Genomic DNA, 18,879 nt, shown 5'->3' on the forward strand with positions numbered 1-18,879 from the left:
GGCATTATCTCTCTGCCACTGTGTCCTTTGGACTCCAACTTGCCTACATTTTGGCAAAAGCTATAACTTTTATTTTTTATGCTTTCTTGTAGATTAGATTGTTTCTTATTCTTTTGTGCATTATTTGCATATTGAGGACAGAATGGTCCTTTCACCATTAGAATATAAATATTCTTTCCTAGGTGTCAACTATCACTTTTTGAAACACCCAACATTTGTTTGTCTTCTTCTTTTCTTAGTCTCATGATTTGACTCTAACAGAATCAAGTGAATGCACAAGTTTAAAGTGAAGAAAGCTCAAGGGTTTCAATGCAACAGTATGGAGCTGCCTAGGGTAGCCCAGGCCTAGGCCACAAGCTCTAGGCCTAAGGATAAAGTACTAAATAAGGAAGGGGAGATCGTGGACTTTGTTCCAACTAGGAGATGGAGGAGAATTCTGAAGATCGAGCCAAAACATATGTTATAGAAGAGGCGTGGACAAGAACGGGAGATGCTTTGAAGATTGTTGAGAAGAGGGTTGCTGATCCTTGAAGGAAGAGGAGTGTCCTGGTTCCGTGGTTTATTGGAAGGAGCTAAGAGGACAGTACGAACAAGAGAATGGAAGTGCATCATGATGGAAGATGGTTGAAGTTTCAATGCTGAAAGAAAGGAGAACAGGAAGGGAGATATGTTAGAATCTATGAAAGTTATGGAAAGGGTATGAAGCAGTTCACATGCTTCCCTGAACAAAGAGAAGCTGTAGGGTGGGATGTGATAACACAAGCACTGCAAGAGTACCTGGAGATAGTGTATGAAAAGAATAAGCCTCTACTAAGACAACAAGAAAATAAATAAAGCTCTAAAGATTGGGTGGAGGATATGGAATGGAAGGAGACAGAAACGAAGCTTACCAGTAAATAGGGGATACTCAATTTGATGTAAGAGTGAGCTCATTGAGATTATGGATGAAGAAATCCAAAGAATATTGGGAAATATACTAGTAATCTCGTTAAACAAGGAAGTTATAGACTGGAAGAGACTGGGAGAAGAGGTTCAGCAAGTTTAGAAGAGTCCAAAAGAGTTGTAGATAGTCCCATTCGATGGACAGAAGACTCTAGTTTCCAATCTCTACGCTGGGTCAGAGTTTTCAACTATCTCAGCAGAAACAAAGGAAGGACTGGCGTTGGAAGGTGGTCCCCAACCTGCAACGAGAAAAGTGTAGCTGCAACTACCTATATTGGAATGAAAATTATAGGGCTGCCTTTTCATTTATGGTCAGATGAGATATTCAATAGAATTGCCAAATGATTCAGAGCTGCGAGCAGTACCACTTAGGGTAAATGGTGCAAAGCCGGATTTAATTCCAAGAGCTACAAAGATTTTTTCAGATGGCTTGCTGTTCAAGGCTTAGATTGCTACCTCTGTGGAAGCAAGATGGTGGAACGATACTGGAGAAGATGATGCTGACGTGGCAAAGAGGATTCGAGTCAACCTCGAGGAAGGGAAGCGACAAAGGGAGAAGAAGAGTTTCACGAAAAAGGAAACTGGGTTTTTGAATCAAATTTTAAAGAAACCAACGGCTCTCTCCAAATCGCATGCTCAAGCGGTGAGGGAGCGAAAAGTTGTACGCAATGGCAATATCCACATTTAATGGCAAGTCAGAAGTTAGGGACAGGTGGAAGAGTCGAAGGAAATGAAGTAGATGGGCCGAACCAGTCAAGACAGGCCAGTAAGGCCCGGCCCAACAAAGGAGAGTTCAGCTAAACAAAGGCCCAAAAGAAAGGTCATGTGATCACGTGACCAGTAGCAGAGATCGAAAGTTAGTAGACCATTCTAATGGTCTATCTTCGTCCCAAAACAAAAGCAAGAAATCTTGGGACGAAATCGAAGCCTGGTTCGAGACTCGAATGGGTGCAGAGACTGGTTTCATACTCTACCAGTCTAGAGAAGCCAAAACCGAGATATAATCGACAGAGGAACAGGGTTGAAACAGTGGATTCGGGTTGGATAAGCTTGGAAGAGATAAGTACGGAAGAAGAGGAAAGCCCTGACAAGTCAGTCCACGGCACATTCAAGGTAAATACCAGTCACGGATAGGAGGAGAAGGTCTGAGGTTGCTTTTCGATGATGAAATATCTACTTCTCATACTCAGCTCCTAGGTCAGTCTGGAAAAAACGAAGGAAGATCAGGCACTAGGTTCAGTGGAGGGAACTCCATTCCAAAGAACAGGGGAGACCATTCTCCAAATAAAGACCAAGTTCAGGTTGACTCTAAGGCTTGTGAGGTCAACCCAGATCACTCCAACAGAGATACGAACTGCCCATGCCCCATAGCTAACATTCCAGAGTTTGATTTTGAAGTGAACACCTCCGGCAAAAATCCAGTTTGTGGTGTCCAGGACCTCCAGGTTACGTCTTCTCCTCCGGTAACTTCGTCCCTTGCCCAGAAACCTGTCATGACCCCAGTTTTTGTTACTACTAATATTCTGCCTAGTCCTGTGTGTGACGTGCCTACAAGTGTGACGTGCCTACAAGTGGGACGAGCCCAACCATATAATCTGTCGGTCTGGATGTTCAGGGGCAAGAAACAGAGATGGTGGGAGAACAAGAGTTGGAGAGAATAGACAGAGAAATAGGAGACAGCATTTGGGATCTTATTATGGAGTTATTTAGAACCCGGGTGGATGAAGAATTGGCTGAATAAGTTAAAAGGGACAAGGAGGGTAACACTCCAAGTCCAAGTTTGTAGGAGCAACCGAGAAAGGGAGGGATGGCCAAAGGACAGAAATGGGTCTAGCAAACGGTAGAAGGAGAATAAAGAAAACGGACCCTGAGAGGAAAGAAAAAGAGAGGAGTAAAACAAAAAGGGGGGAGGGTGGTGGTCCTGTGAAACAAAGAAAGAAAAAGATGAGTGAAGTGGAAAGGCTCAAATGTGAGGTAGGTTATGATAAAAGGGAGTGTTGGATGGAAGGATAGGAAGAAGCAGTGATGGGAGCTTCCAAGTTAGGGTGAAATATTAGTTGGTCATTATGAAGATAATAAGCTAGAATGTCAAGGATTTGGGAAGTTGAAGAAAAAGAGGCGTGATTAGGGATTTGTTGAGGAGAGAAAAGCCACATGTTGTTCTAATCCAAGAATCTAAGTTGTTAGACCTGGATAGGAAATGGATTTGAAGTATTTGGTCACTTGGAGATATCAGTCGGGCCTTTGCACAATCCTAAGGAGCTTCAGGGGGAATTATAACACTGGATAAATAAAGAGATGGAGTGTGCTGAGGAGCTGATTAGAAATTTCTCAGTGTCCATAAAATTGAAGAGGAAAACAGATGGTTGGGAATGGGTCTTAACTAATGTGTATGGTCCAACTTCCTACAAGGAAAAGGAAGCTTTTGGGGAGGAACTAGCAGAAATTAGAGGTTTATGGAATGGACCTTGGTGTCTGGGAGGAGATTTTAATGTGGTAAGGAAGTAGTTAGACTTTTTCCCTACTAAGAGGGGCCTTAGACAAGGAGATCCCCTATCCCCCTTTCTATTTACCCTAGTGGCTGATGTCTTGAGCGACTTGATTACAAAGGCAAATGCTAACAATTTGATTAAAGGTTGGAGAATTGGGAGGAAGTGGTGGTCACACACCTTTAGTTTGTGGATAAATTTGAGAGAATCTCCAACCTTAAAGTGAATTGGGGTAAAAGTTGTGTGGTAGGAGTGAACCTAGAGAGTGAAGAGGTGAATATTTTAGCTAGGCTTTTGGGGTGTAAAGTGGGAGATTGGTCATTACAATATTTGGGGCTACCTCTAGGAGAGAATCCAAACTCAAATAGTTTTTGGTACCCAATGATTGAGAGATTCACCAAACAACTGGTAAATTGGAAGAGAAACTACATTTCATTGGGGGGTAGGATAGCCCTTATAAAGTCAACACCAGCCAATCTACCAGTGTACTCCCTCTCTACCTTCAGAATTCCAGTGAAAGTGGCATATCAGTTAAAGAAGATCATAAGGGACTTCTTATGGGAATCAGGGGACACTAAAAACGATCACCTAATGAAGTTGGAGATGGTCTCTAGGTGTAGAGATGATGGAGGCTTAGGAATAGGAAATATTAGGTTAAGAAACACAACCTTGTTGGGGAAATGGATATGGAGATTGTCATTGGAACAAGGATAGATTGTGGGGTAGGATAACCCTGATAGGAGCTCTAGAGGCAATCCAAGACTATCAGAATTTGGGGGAGTATTCTGAGATGGAGACAGTAAAATTGTTGCTATGTATTCAGGGCCTATAAGAGTAGGTGACTCTTTGAGGATGGAGGTAATGGCTTTTCTTCAAGGTGTGAGATTTGCCAAACAGATGGGACTGAACCGAATAGAGGTAAAAGGTGACTCTAAAATGCTCATTTATTGGTTGAAGTCGGGCAGCTTGGGAGCTTGGATTTACAAACATGTTATAAGGGAGATCGCCAACATAACTAAGGAGACTGGGGCTCCTTTCAAATGGACTAGAAGATCATCTAATGGAATAGATGATACTTTAGCTAAACAGGGGATATTGAGGGAAAGGTTATTCTGGGCAGAATTGTAAAAAAGGTCTTTTGGGGTCAGCACCTATTCTGGGGCTGACAGTTGTACTTGATACATCCTAATTTGCTTAATGAAGTCACCGTTTCCAATCATATATATATATACAAAATAGCATATATAATATGTTTTATAGGTGTCATTATTTTTTTATCAATAACATAACCAATTCATTATATTAATAAAAGAAAGGAAGTACAAGGAATATTAAAGGGAGAGATAAACTTTCATAACTCTCCCAAAACAGAAAAGGATTTACAAAGTTTCCCAAAAAATCTGATTTCTTCCCACCCCTTGTTTAGCCAAACTGTCAGCAAATGAATTAGCATCTCTTTTCACCCATTGTATATAATGACCTCCATATCTTGTAGCAAGCTTCTCCTTTTCTCAAAGATGTAGCCCAACCATCCAAGATCCTCCTCCTTTTGCAGCCAATCAATAACTAGTTTGAAATCTCCTTCAATCACCAATTTGTTGATAACTAATCCCTTAGCCTTTTCCGCACCTAACACAGCCATTATTTCAGCTCTCAAGGAGTCACCCTCCCCAATTGAACCTGAAACAAGAACAAGTACTCTACCATCCTCATCTCTGAATACTCTGCCTATACCTAAAGGACCTGGATTTCCTTCACTACTTCCATTTAGTGTTTTAAAAGCGCAAGGTGCAAAAAAGGCACAGGGGTCAATTTGCGCCTGAGGCACAAGGTGCAAGGCGAGGCGTGCGCCTTTTTGAAGCAAGGCAGAAAAATACAAAAAAAAAAAGTAAAAAAAGTAAAAAAAATCAATAAAATGCCAAAAAAATATTAAACATAATATTAATAAAAATATACTTAAATTTTAAAATAAATGTTTTAAAAAACCTATTATCTAAAATTAAAATACATAAACATAAGATGTAAAGCATATTCAAATGAGATTTTAAAAATAAAATCAAACATATAAAACATTTTCAAGCATGTAAAACCTCTAATCTCTTTTTTCACTCAATTGCATTACTTCAAGTAGCTATGCCCCTCGAGGCAAGCCCAAACAAGTCCACGTTAGGTCTTAAATTCTTATTTTTCACACAAAAAATAATCATTTTATAGTTTTAATTGCTTTTTAAGAAGACATTTTATTAGGACGAATGAATGAGCAACATTACCAAATTGGGGGTTCTCAGACCTAAAGTGGACTTGTTTGGGTTTTCTTTGAGGGGTGTGGCACGGGGATCCAGGGGCGGAGCCCCCGGCCCAGCCACTACATTCAAAAAAAGCAAAAAAGCGTCAAACTTTCAAAAGGCGCACGCCTAGGCGCACCAGGCTTGCGCCTTTTGAAAGGGTTGTGCCTAGGACCTAGGTGAGGCACATACCCTGAAATGTGCCTTGCCTATGTGCCTAGGCGTTCCTCAGGCACGCCTTTTAAATCACTGCTTCCATCAAAGTTCAGTTTTATGAAACCTCCATTAGGTGGGGACCAAGAAAGCCTAACCACAACCTTAAAGGAGGAGTAAGAAAATCTCAAACCACTTCCTCATCAGATTACCAGATGAAAAATCTTCAAATAGATTCAGTGACTTCACCCATTGGACCACTTTGATAGTAATGATTTCAAGTAAAGCACCCTACTCTCAACTCCTAAGAAGATTCTTTTATTCCTTTCTTCCCAAATCATCCAACACACAGCCGCCCTTGTACACCTCCAAAGGGTTGTCCCCCTCTTCTTTGGCCAGCTGGAAAAGTTAGGTGTCATATTATTATATCACATACACACACACACACAAATAGCATATATAATTGGTGGGTATGTATTTCTCTTCCTTACAGACTTTATGGGAGGAGATGGATCATTTGGAGGCTCTTCAATGGAGGGACCTTGTGGATGCTAATTAGAACCGAAGAGTCATAAAGAAGACCTATGTGTTTGAGTTTTTAGTAGGACTTAATCTAGATTTTGGTTTTACTAGACAGCATTTATCAAACATCTTGAGCCTTCCTATGCTCTAGCCAGCTAATGGAGGCAAGGGTGTTATTGCTGAGAAGACAGAAGAAGTAATTTGCAACTACTGTAAGAAGCAAGGTTCTAAATATTGATAAGGGTGACAATGGACCGGTTTTGGATTGGACCCTGTCCAGTCCAAAATCAATTTGGATGGATTGGACGGACCAACAAGACATATTGGGTTGGACCAATCCGGTTCAAAATTATTTATTAGATTGGATTGGACCTGGTCCATCCATAACAAATTTATATTGGATTGGGTTGGATTAAGCCAATATCTGGTCCATTGATATAAGATAAGAATATATGTGTCAATGGACCAGGTTTGGGTTGAAACCAATCTAAATCAAAATGAATTTGAACAGATTGGACGGTCCAGACATTAAATTGGACCGGTCCAAATTAGTCCGAAACATTCATTGGATTGGATTGGACCTGATCCATTTATAATGGGCTCACATTGGACTGGATCGGATTGGACCAAATCCAATCCAATTGACACCCTGGCATATCGGCCTGTATAGGTACATTTTTTTGTGTTTTATTTATTTATTTTTCAAAACCGGTTCAGAGGGGTCGGTTTAAGTCCTGGCTGCCCTCTGAACCATGGCCTGACCCGATACACCCCCTGTAGAAGCGTATCGGGAAGGCCCCAGTGCGATAAATATCGGCTGATATGGGCCGATACGTAACAATATTTTGAACCTTGGTAAGAAGATCAAAAAACTGTTTAAAAAAAATGTAAACACCAATACATATTTGAGTGGGATTATTTTTTGTTAAAAAGTTGGAGAAATAGAAGTTTTGTGAAAAGAAGAAACAGAAAATTTATATGTTCTTGTTTACAATGAAACAAATCTACCTATTTGCAATTTAAAAGAAGAAACATTTAGGTGACAGAACCCTTAAGCAGTATTTGTGGTGTAAAATTTTCTTTAGAATATTAGAATTAAGTTATGTTCATCTTGGATATATAGCTTAAAGAATTAAAAAAGAAAATTAAAAAGTTTGTGTTCATAGTGAAGAATTTTCAGATTCTTCTTAAATCAGATACTTGTATCAAAGAACACCTAACACCCTAACACCCTGCATTAACGGTGGTAAAATCATGGATACCATAAGCCTAAATCTACAAGGCATGAAACTCAGATGCTTGTAGCAACTCCTGGATGTTCCTTAGCATGCTTTATAATACCATCACCTCAAGGGACATTGAGTTTCCTTCATGTAGTAACCCTAAAATATCAATTCAGCCAAGTAATAATGTTGGGCAAGTCAACAAAACGTTTTTAACCACATACAGGCCAAGGTTTGAAAGTTAACTGATCAAGTACCTTTTTTTTTGCGAAAGATAATTTTATGCTGAAATGAACTAAAACGATAAAGCATTCATAGAGAAAACTAATAACATACCTAAATCCTCCGTAGAGGTTGATACATCTTTCTTAACAGAAGGTACCTTGCTGACATCAATAAATTTTCCACTTCCAGTTGCTTTACGTAGCTTAGATTGCAATAGCTTTTTCTCTGTGTATTGCAAGTAAAAAAGAAAAGCAAATAACAGTAAACCAAGCATGCTCTCTAGTCTATACTATATAGTAACTAAATGTACTGCATGTAGATGCTCTGCCTACTGACACACTTCCAATTATTTCATGGACACTTTAACAAACACAAAGATAATGTAAGCACCTCTTTATTTTAATAAGAATATATCAGACCTTCAGAAGCTTCCCATATTTTTAACACTAGAAAGCAGTTTGACAATGATTGAAGAAATCATTTTAATACACAAGGCAATATTTTTCAAAATAAATGGACATCCAGAATGGTTGCTATGTATTCAGGACCTATAGGATTTGGAGACTGACTGAAGGCTAAACTGATGGCTTTATTGCAAGGCTTAAGATTTGCTAAGCAATCTAGCTTCAAGCACTCAGAAGCAGGAGACTCAAAACTGGTTGTCTCCTGGACCACAAGTAGGCACAATGTGCCTTGGATTTATAGGCATGCCCTTGGGGAAATAGAAAGCCTGTCAAAGGATTTGAATACTACTTTTAATTTGGTAAGGACTGCAAATGGGATGTGGCTCATATATTAGCAAAACAGGGGGTTTATAATTGGCAGTAGTTGTTTTGGGCATTACTGTAACTCTTCTGTTTTGGGGCATTGAACTAATGTCTACTGTATCTCTGGGTAGCTGGATACCCAATCTGCTGTAATTACTTGTTTTCACAATTTAATACAATTAATAAGATTTCCTTACTGATCAAAAAAACAAATAAATGGACATGCATGGCAGTGACCAATCGCTACATTAATTCTTACCTTCTTCCAGGGCATCAATTGTAGACTGCAGTTCCTCACGCTCTTTGTCAAGACTAGACACTTTCTTTCTGTAGGGTATCAGAAACAAGGATTCTTGTAAAAATTCTAGCATCATGCAGTATTGCAGCTTCAACCATTCCAAAGAAAAGATGATGATACATTTTAAAAAATTGAAACACAAATACTAGAAGGGCCAAGATCCAGGACCATCGGGGGTTGGTGGTGTTTTCAGATCGGAGGCAGGTTCAGTAATAGCTCTTTTCTCAGGACCAATTGAATTTGGGGATTCACTGAGAGCAGAAATTCTGGCTTTGTTAGAGGGGATGAAAAGGGCTAAGGAACTAAATATAAACAGGTTGATTATTGAAGGAGATTCACAAGTGGTAATTGGCTGGATAAAGAGGACAAATGATGTGTTATGGACATACATTAATGAACGAAGGCAATTCAAGTGGTTAACTCAAGGAATGGAAGTGCATATCCAGTGGGTTAAAAGATGTGCCAATTCATTTGTAGATGCACTGGCTAAATAGGGGGTGGGAAAAAGTCATTTGTTTTGGGCTACACTGTAATTTTCCTTTTGGGGGAGAGTTAAGAGAGTTCACCTCCTCCCACCTTTGCATTTAAATATTTTCTTCTTAATTAATGAAAGTTTTCTGTCACTGATAAAAAAAAATACTAGAAGGACCACGAGGAAAAGAAAAAATAAAATAAGACATATGACAGCAGGAAAGGCAGCCAAATCTAATGCTTGAAACATCGTGAGCACAATTTCGCAAGAGGTGAAATAGGGGTGGCAACAGGGAGCCCAGCCTGAGTTATGGCTCAGGTTTTTTGTACCAAGGTCAGACATGGGCCAAGCCAGCTACAGGCCAGGTCACGCCTGAGCCAGGATGGGCCAGATACATGAAGGTCCCAGTAAGGCCTCCACCCTGATTGCATATATGGTATGCAGCAACTAATATTTGTGTTGTCACACATGGATACCATGACTTCATGTATGGCCTGGTCGAATGTGTTTACCATTTTCAATGGAGATTGAAGTGGCTAATGTTCAAATCTCTAAAACAGCCCTTTTATATGATGTTTTCCCCATTTACCTCAGATATATACTTGAAAAAAGTATAAAAACATATAAAAGATTACATGAAAGTTTTATAATGATAATATCAAATGTAGAGACACAGTACAATAGATTTGTGCGGTCCCTCCTTATGTTTATGTTCTTTGTTTGTTTGTTGTTATTGTTTCTTTTTCTTATATAGGTGGCAGGGGTATAAGTGTCATTTTATTGATGCTTTATTTGCGAACATATAAATAGAACTAATGCCGGTGGCAGGACCACAACTAACTGCACCCCTTTTCTCATTCTCTCTTTTCTTTCTCTTCTTCTCTTCTCTTCTCTTCTGTTCTCTTATTTTATTATTTTTTTCTTGCTGAATTCACATCAGAACATAGTTTGATTACAAACCCTTTCAGACAAGCTGGTATGAGAGCAGGCCTAGGGTTGATTAGGGTTCTCTTGTGGACTTCATCCAGCCGGCTGCATGAGAATTTCCTAGGGCTGGAGCTTCAGCATATGTTATCTGATTCTTGGATGTTATTGGAGAGTTCGATTACTTCCCAAGGTGTTGTGTGACCTTTGAGATTGCCTAGTGAGAAGGAAGAACCAGAGAAACCAGGTAAGTTCAAGGTTTAGGGTTTAAACCTGAGATTGGAACCAACACTCAGAGATTTTGTGTTGATTTTATCATTCTTATTGAGATCAACAGTCAGTAGGTGTTTGGATCCTTCTGGAAGGAGCAGTGATAGAATTGTTTTTCTACAGGATTGGTTCTAGGGTTTCCCCCTAATTCTTCAATCAGTTTTTTGATTTCCGGCCCATTACTTCGGCTGTTAATCACCATTGTTGCCTTTTTTTGGAGAACTTTGAGGACTGTTATTTGTTTTGTGTGGTTGTGCAAACCTTTCCAGTCCTTTGGAGACTGAAATTGGGTTTCTCTTCTTGAAGTTGTGGTGTTCTTTTTTTTTTGTGGTGAATTTGTCATGGAGACAGCTGGGAATGAATTGGAGGCTCAAGGAGGACTTGTAGGGACTGGAAGTATGACGAATAACTCATTTTAGATCACTATTGTTAAGTTTGATGGAAACAACTACTTGGAATGGGCACAATGAGCCATGATGGCCATTGGAGGTGTATAGATCTAGGGTATGTGACTGGGGATACAAAAAAACCAGCCAACGAAGATCCATCTCATGCCAAATGAGTTCAAGAAAACTATTTGGTGATAACTTGGGTGTGCAACTCTATGCAGCCTCACAGCCTCACATTAGTCAAAATTATTTGTGGGTGAAAACAACTAAGAAGAATTGGGAAAACATGAAAGAGACTTATTCTCAGCCTCTAAATGCTACTAGAGTCTATGAGTTGAAGAGTGAAGTAAGCAATCTTTAAATAGAAGGAGAAACCTATGTCAATTTACTTCTCTAATTTGAAATCTTTATAGTATGTAATTGATCACTTGGAGAAATTGAATTGGAAAACTAGAAGGATGCAACAACATATAGGAAGTTGGTTGATACAAATAGTGTTTGAATTTCTTGTTGACCTGAATTCAGATTATGATAATGTGAGGCAACAACAGCTTACTAGAGACAGTATCACTTTATCTCAGGCTTATTCACTAGTATATAGTGAAGAAAGTAAGAGGTAGATTATGTTAGAAAATCCACCTATGGAATCAACTTTAGCAGTTGTAAAGCTGAAGCATGGTGGTGATAAGGAGAAGGATATGAAGGAAGACAAGAGGGAGATATTTTATGATTATTGTAAGAATCCAAAGCACACTAGGGACACTCGTTGGAAGCTTCATCTTCATCTTATTCTAGCAAAAATTAAGAATAAAAGGGGAGTGTCAATGCAGCCATTGCTACTAATGATCCACCTTCCTTTAGCACAAGATCCACATCACTAGATGCTCTAGTTGCAGTCAAAGCTTCCTTAACTTAGTTGGAAAGTGAGGTTGGCATCTCTGGATCATCTCAGCCACTAGATACTATACCTACTATCCCCCACTTCAGCTTTTGCTCACACAAGTACAAGGGATACTACCCATCATGCTTCAACCCTAGGTAACACTAGTCTTTTTTGGATTGTATTTTTGGGTGCCTTTGATCATATGACTAGCTTGTCTTCTTTGTTTATCTCTTATTATCTTATAATAGAGACAAAGTACTATTGTTGATGGCTCTCTTGTCCTTATTTCTAGCAATGGAGATATTAGAGTGTTTGATGCCATTTCCTTGCCTTCAGTCCTGCATGTCCTAAGCTTGGCATTAATCTGCTTTCAGTTAGTACTATTACTAAAAACAAAATTGCCTAGATACCTTTTTCCCTGATCATTGTCTCTTTCAAGATCTAGTGACAAGGAAGGTGATTGGGACTAACCGTGAGACAAATGGAATCTACTTCCTTGAGCATCCATTTGGGAGGCATAAAGAAGTTGGGAGGTCTTTTATTTCTCAGTCTGTGAGTGGTCATTCACCATTTGACTCATTAAGGAGTCTTTTTCCTACTTTGTTTAAGTCGGTCTAAGTGTTTAGTTTAAAGTGTAAGAGTTGTGAACTTACAAAGCATTGTGGGTCAAATTATTCATCAAGTAAAAAAAAAGCATTATTCCTTTTGAAATTGTGCATACCAATGTTTGGGGATTATATCATATTACTTCTATGGGGGGAGGGGAACAAATATTTCCCATTGTTTGTTGATGACTATTCTCATTTCTCCTAATAATGCCAAGGAGTATTTTTTTTAAACCCTTAGCTTCATATTAAGGGGAAAAGATTGAACTGATTCTGATCCGAGCACCGATTAGAAGGCCTTCATCGCTCCTGTCACTGGTAACTGATACCTCTGGAAGGGGAATCTGATCTCTTGTCTGCGAGAGAGTTAGAGAAGCAGAGAATTCCTCCCATCTTCAGTAGTGCCCCCTAGCTGGATCAGGAGTGGAATGTGAGCGAACTTTCAAGGTGGTGCATGAATCAGTTATTTGCTCCCTCCTATCCCAGGTCCTGATTGAGTATGGGGTTACCCATTAGAGTACCTGTTCCTATATACCTCAGTAGAATGTAGTTAAGAGAAAGAATAAACACATCTTGGAAGTTGCTAGAAGCATCATACTAAATTTTAATATTCCTATACTTTTTTTTTTTTTTCGGGGGGGGTTACCATCCACATAACTGTGTATCTCATCAACAAGGTTCCTTCACGGATTTTAGATATGAAAGCTCCTTTTAACATATTATATTCAAATAAAGAATTAATCATTGTTCCCCTTAAGACCATTGGGTGCACTTTCTTTGTTTAAATCCTTGGACCTCATCATTCTAAATTTGATCCTAAGGCTATCAAGTGTACTTTTCTCGAGTATGCACAAAATCAAAAGGGGTATTGCTTCTATGATCTTGTCTCTGTGAATCATTTTGTGTTATGAATGTTACTTTCTTTGAGGATGTTCCCTATTATCCTAGGTTTCTTCTCAAAGGGAGAGTGGTGAAAAGGGTATTTATACTCTAGAATTCTTGTTACCTATTCCAATCACTGAGTGGTTTTGTGGTAAAGAGAATTGCTAGAAGTGTAAAGAATTAAGGGTGTTTCACAAGCAATGGAGGCAAGTTGATTTCGTCATGAGTAGTCCAGGCCAATTCCAGTCTCCACTATGTCGCTAGATCCATGTACTATAGCCCCTTTACCTATTACTACTACAAAATCACAAATGATACACCTACCACTACTGAACCTTAGCCTCTCTCAAATGATCTTGACCTCCCTATTGCAGTTTGCAAAGATAAGCGTCATTATACCTCATCTACTACCCATTGCATCTCCCAATTTCTTTCTTATGACCATCTTTCACCATCCTATAAATCCTTTTTGGCATTTATTGCTATTATATCTGTTCCTAAAACAGTGTAGGAAGCCTTGTTGTTTAATCGGAAGGATGTAACAAAGGAGGAGATGGATGCTCTAATTAAAAATAATACACGGGAATCGGTAGATCAACTTGAAGGAAAGAAACACATTGGGTGTAGATGGGTATTTACAATGAAATACAATGCAAAAAGCTCAAGTGAAAGATATAAGGCCTAACTAGTTGCAAAGGGATACACATAGACTTATAGTATTGATTACTTAGAAACCTTTGCATCAGTCACCAAGATGAACACCATTAAAGTATTGTTGTTCCTTGCTGCGAATTTCTCATTGTCATTGTTCCAAATAGATGTTAAGAATTCCTTCCTCAATGGTAATCTACAAGAGGAGCCGAGGAGGTATATATAGAATTACCCCCTAGTTTTTATGATACAAATGCAATAAAGAAAGTTTTGTCATCTGAAGAACGCTTCGTATGAAGGATGATCATCCAATGATCATGTTATGCAAAAATTCCAGTCACTAGAGTAGTAAAAATCGAATTTTTATTGAAACCTAGTGCTGAAATTGCATGGGATAAAATTCTAGGTTTTCTCCTCTTGGATCGGTTGGATTTTGGGCCATGAAGATCTTTTGGGTCAATATTCAATGAATTACCTGATTTTGAAGTCCTTAAGTGCAAAATTCGATGTGGTATTCACACCCAAGCCAAATCTTCCTCAAATCACTGCAACAAGTTGAAGATGGTGCAACCTTGAACTTACATTCTTAGATTCTTTCTCCAGAAGTTACAGCAGCAAGGGTCCGACCTTTATCACAATTTTGGGCAAGATTTTTGACCCAAAACCAATTTGGAAGAGCGCTAGAAAGAGTTAATAAAGGGGCTGGTCGAATGGGGTCCATTGATTCAGCCCATTAATAGGATAATCAAGTCAATGCGAGCCAAATAATCACTTGCAATTAATATCTCTACTAGAAATACTTGACACCACATTAAGGGAAGGACTTTTTCCCTCTTTGTCCTTATGACATATTGTCCAACTTCCAACACCACTTAGATCCTTCATTGAGGATTCAAATAATCCTACTATTGATAGATTCAGGAATCGAAGGAGGAAGTTGTACAAAGTATTCTCTATGTCCTGACATAGTAGCATATCCTATCATGTTGATCATCAGTTGACATACCATCCTTGAATGCCCCAACATACCCAAAAGGATTTCACTAGTTAGCATATCAAAGACAGACAAGTCTAATACTCAATTTGATATCAATATCAAGTCTAGGGGTTAAGAGCAACACCTAGTTGTTTCACCTATCATAAAGTCCAGGAACATGCTAGATTTGGTCCAATTCAATGTTTCTTGTAAATACTCACCCTCACACCTTAGGTCACAACCCAGCTAAGACCCACTGCTCCACAAACTTGGGCAGTGTGAGAATGACAACCTTGTTAGGATAGACTTCTCCAAGTGTATCCACTAGTTGTAAAGATTTAAACCCATATTAAATTAATTATATGGTCTCGTACATAACACCATTATGAACCAAGTGCAATTTAGGAAAACAACCCAAATCACACATGAAATAAATGGTTATTAATAATAAATTATGTATAATACATTAGTTGGAGCTGAGGGCATATACATTATCTAACATCATATGGTCCAAAGCAATCTCCAAGGGCATGGATTAATAGATTTAGACTTGCCTTAGAGAAGTTTGGCTATCTACAAACCCAATTAGATCACACACCCTTTTTACCAAGAAAGAAGCTTCTTCCTTGACTCTTCTTGCTATGTATGTTGATGATATTGTGGTGACAGGTAGTGACATTACTGAATTCAGTACTACTTAACAAGGAGTTTGAAGTGAAAGACCTTAATGATTTACACTAGGTCTAGACATGGCACTTTTATCCCCCAAAGGAAATATGTCCTTGATCTATTGGATGAAACTGAAAAGTTAAGAGTTAAGCCTACCGACACACCTATTGAGCAGAATCATAAGATATCAACAAAAGGTGGTGAGCCTCTTGAGACAAACTATCTTTCAACCATTGGTTGGGAAACTTCTTTATCTTTGTTTGACACAACCTGACAATTCTTATGTTATCAATGTTGTTAGTTAGTATATGTGTTCTCCCAGAACAACCCATCTACTTACAGTTGAAAGGATCCTTGCCTACTTGAAGAAATATCCAGGTCAAGGCATACTCTTCAAAAATAATGGTTATATGAAAATAGAGGTATACATTGCCTACTTGAAGAAATATCCAGGCCAAGGCATACTCTTCAAAAATAATGGTTATATGAAAATAGAGGTATACATAGATGTTGATTGAGCCAAGTGATAGAAGATCTACCTTAGGGTATTGTGCCTTTGTTGGAAGAAATCTTGTTTCAAGGAGTAAAAAATAGAATGTTGTTGCCCATTCCAGTGTCAAGGCAGAGTATAAATTCATGGATAATGGTGCAGCTAAAGTGTTATAGTTGAGATCCCTACTTGAGGTGTTTGACATTGAATATGAAAGGCCCTTGATATTGTATTGTGATAACCAGGCCACCATTAATATTGCCTAATAATCCAATACAGCATGATAGAACAAAACATATCAAAGTTGACCAACATTTTATCAGAGAGAGAGTTTCTTCTCAAAAAGTGTCTTCCCTATGTTGCCTTTGATATGCAGTTTGTTGATCTCTTCACCAAAGCAGCTATAAAAGTCAAGTCGGAGACAGATTTATGCAAGTTAGGAATGACCAATATCTATTCCCAACTTGAGGGGGATTGTAGAGACATAGTACAGTAGATTTTTGTGGTCCCTCCTTATGTTTATGTTATTTGTTTGTTTGTTGTTATTTTTCTTTTTCTTATATAGGCAGCAGGGGTATTAGTCACTGTATTTTGATGTTTTATTTGCTAAATATAAATAAAAGCAATGGGGCAACAGGACTGCAACTAACTGCAACCTTTTTTCATTCTCTTTTGTTTCTCTTCTCTTCTCCTCTATTCTTTTCTCTTGCTGAATTCATATCAGAACATAGTTCGATTACAAACCCTTTCAGCCAAGTTAAAATATGAAATGAGCATTTATGACCCAACTGACTTGCAGGCCTAGGAGCCCAACCAGGGCCCACCTTAGGAATTCAGCATGAAATCCATTTGAGTTTAAAACATTGTTTTAGAAATTCAAGTGTCGATTTTTTTCAGTAAACAACAGATGCTTTTTTATAGATAAATAACAGACATGTATTGATCAAAAAAATAAATAACAGACACTTTACTTCCTCCTTTTTCTTTAACCAGCTTCAGCTCAACTTTTATTGATAACAAGAAATTTTGTTAAAGAACCAAACTAAAAAGATAGGTAGATATGAAGAAAAAGCAACAGCTACCAGAAGACATAATATGCCAAGACCCTACAACTCAAGATTAGATTGGAAAAAAGATGGATCTAGCAGTTTTTAGAGGTTGAGCCATTCAATCAGAGGAGCATGCTCTATGAATCCCAGGCTGAACCGCTCAATGTTTTGGGTTTACTGATCCACAAAATCCTTGGCCAGTTAATTAACCAGAGAGGAAGTAATGAAGAATGATCTGTTCTGGAAGGGAAAGAAGCTCAACCTACTAGTCTTTTGGTTTTGGATGAAGACTGTAAGTACACATTTTCTTCATCGAAGTACATCCTCTCATGTACACCTCTTTTGCCATATTAATAAAAATATAGGTTACCTCTAAATAACTCTCACTCACTGAATCTCCATTTTATTGCAAGACCGAAGTATGCCACCAAATTTCTTTATTGTTTTGAATCAACAATGGAATCTTTTTTCATAAGCAATAGGAAACTTCATTAAATTAGAAGAAGAAAACTACAATAAAGCTAGGGATGTCCCTAGCCTCCCTTTTGTGACTATATTTCATCCCCGTTACTATTCAGGCCAAAAAAAAAAGAAAAAGTTCCCTACGAACCCCTTGCTTGGGCAAAGAATCTGTCATTCCATTTGCCATTTTTTAACCTATTTAAACGTATCTTCCATGTCCTTAGCCAACATATCAATCTCCCTTAATGTTTCCCTATGAAATCCATGTTCCTGGATTGCTAGAGATGACTAGTTTTGAGTCTCCCTCCACTTCTAGTTGTTGAATCTTATTTGATTAGTTATTCTGAATCCTTGCAGTAGTGCCATGACTTCAGCTTCAACAAAGTCTTCCACTCCTACAGGGCCTGAATACATTGCCTTGATTACGCCATTTGCATCCCTAAAAACTCCCTCCAACTCCTGCTGGACTTGGGTTATCCAAGGAACTTCCATCAAAATTTAACTTCACTTTCTGATTATGCCAGTGGCTTCCACTCCATTATAGCCTTATCCTTTTCTTTAGAGGAATTTGCCACTTCACCCCACCCTCTCACTACATCATCAATCGAGGAGTCCTTGAATGTCTCCATTGTTTATAACCAATGTGCAACCCTTCTCTTAATGTTATCCACAATCTCCTCCACAGAGTTGTTTTTCCCTTTGAAAATTCTGTAATTTCTCTCCTCCCAAATGGTCTATAATATTGCTTCCCTCCACATTATTCTTCCTCTTCTTTTAGGCTGCCTCATAAAGTTTGGACCAAACAAGCTAGATACATTCTGAGGTGCATCCCACCTGCAACTAAAGAGAGACCAAACCATCCTCATTTCTCCAGACACAACACACAAAAAAACAGGATAGTAGTAAATGGAAAACCAAGAATGAAGATTCCTAGGCTACACAAATCTTACCAAAATCAAGCCATGTCAACACTCAACAGGATATTAACTACAAAAAAGATAAAAGAATCAGGAATTAAGAGAAATACTACGAAGGATGAATCCACTAATACAGCTCGGAATACCCCAACTTCTGTATCCAATCTTTCATCCAAAGAGTACGTTAACATCCAGACCGAATACAGCTCAGAATACCCCAACTTCTGTATCCAATCTTTCATCCAAAGAGTATGTTAACATCCAGACCCAATACAACTCAGAATACCCCAACAATACAGCTCATGACTATCTTTCAACCAGCTATAACAAATCTAC

The 18,879-nt window shown here is 38.6% G+C and overlaps 1 protein-coding gene across 5 annotated transcripts in view; it reads right to left on the reverse strand.

The window, feature by feature from the left end:
* Positions 1-18,879, reverse strand: part of LOC104602111 (uncharacterized) — an 83,547-nt gene that overhangs the window by 33,561 nt on the left and 31,107 nt on the right. For all 5 annotated transcript variants that reach the window (XM_088900595.1, XM_010265680.3, XM_088900597.1 and 2 more), the window contains 2 exons: positions 8,866-8,933; positions 7,951-8,064 (listed from right to left, as the gene is read on the reverse strand). In XM_088900595.1, coding sequence (XP_088756721.1) covers positions 7,951-8,064; positions 8,866-8,933 — 182 coding nt within the window. The remainder of the gene's footprint in view (positions 1-7,950; positions 8,065-8,865; positions 8,934-18,879) is intronic.

Source organism: Nelumbo nucifera, chromosome 3 (assembly GCF_055504915.1).
Source record: "Nelumbo nucifera cultivar China Antique chromosome 3, China Antique-T2T, whole genome shotgun sequence".
Taxonomy (NCBI): domain Eukaryota; kingdom Viridiplantae; phylum Streptophyta; class Magnoliopsida; order Proteales; family Nelumbonaceae; genus Nelumbo; species Nelumbo nucifera.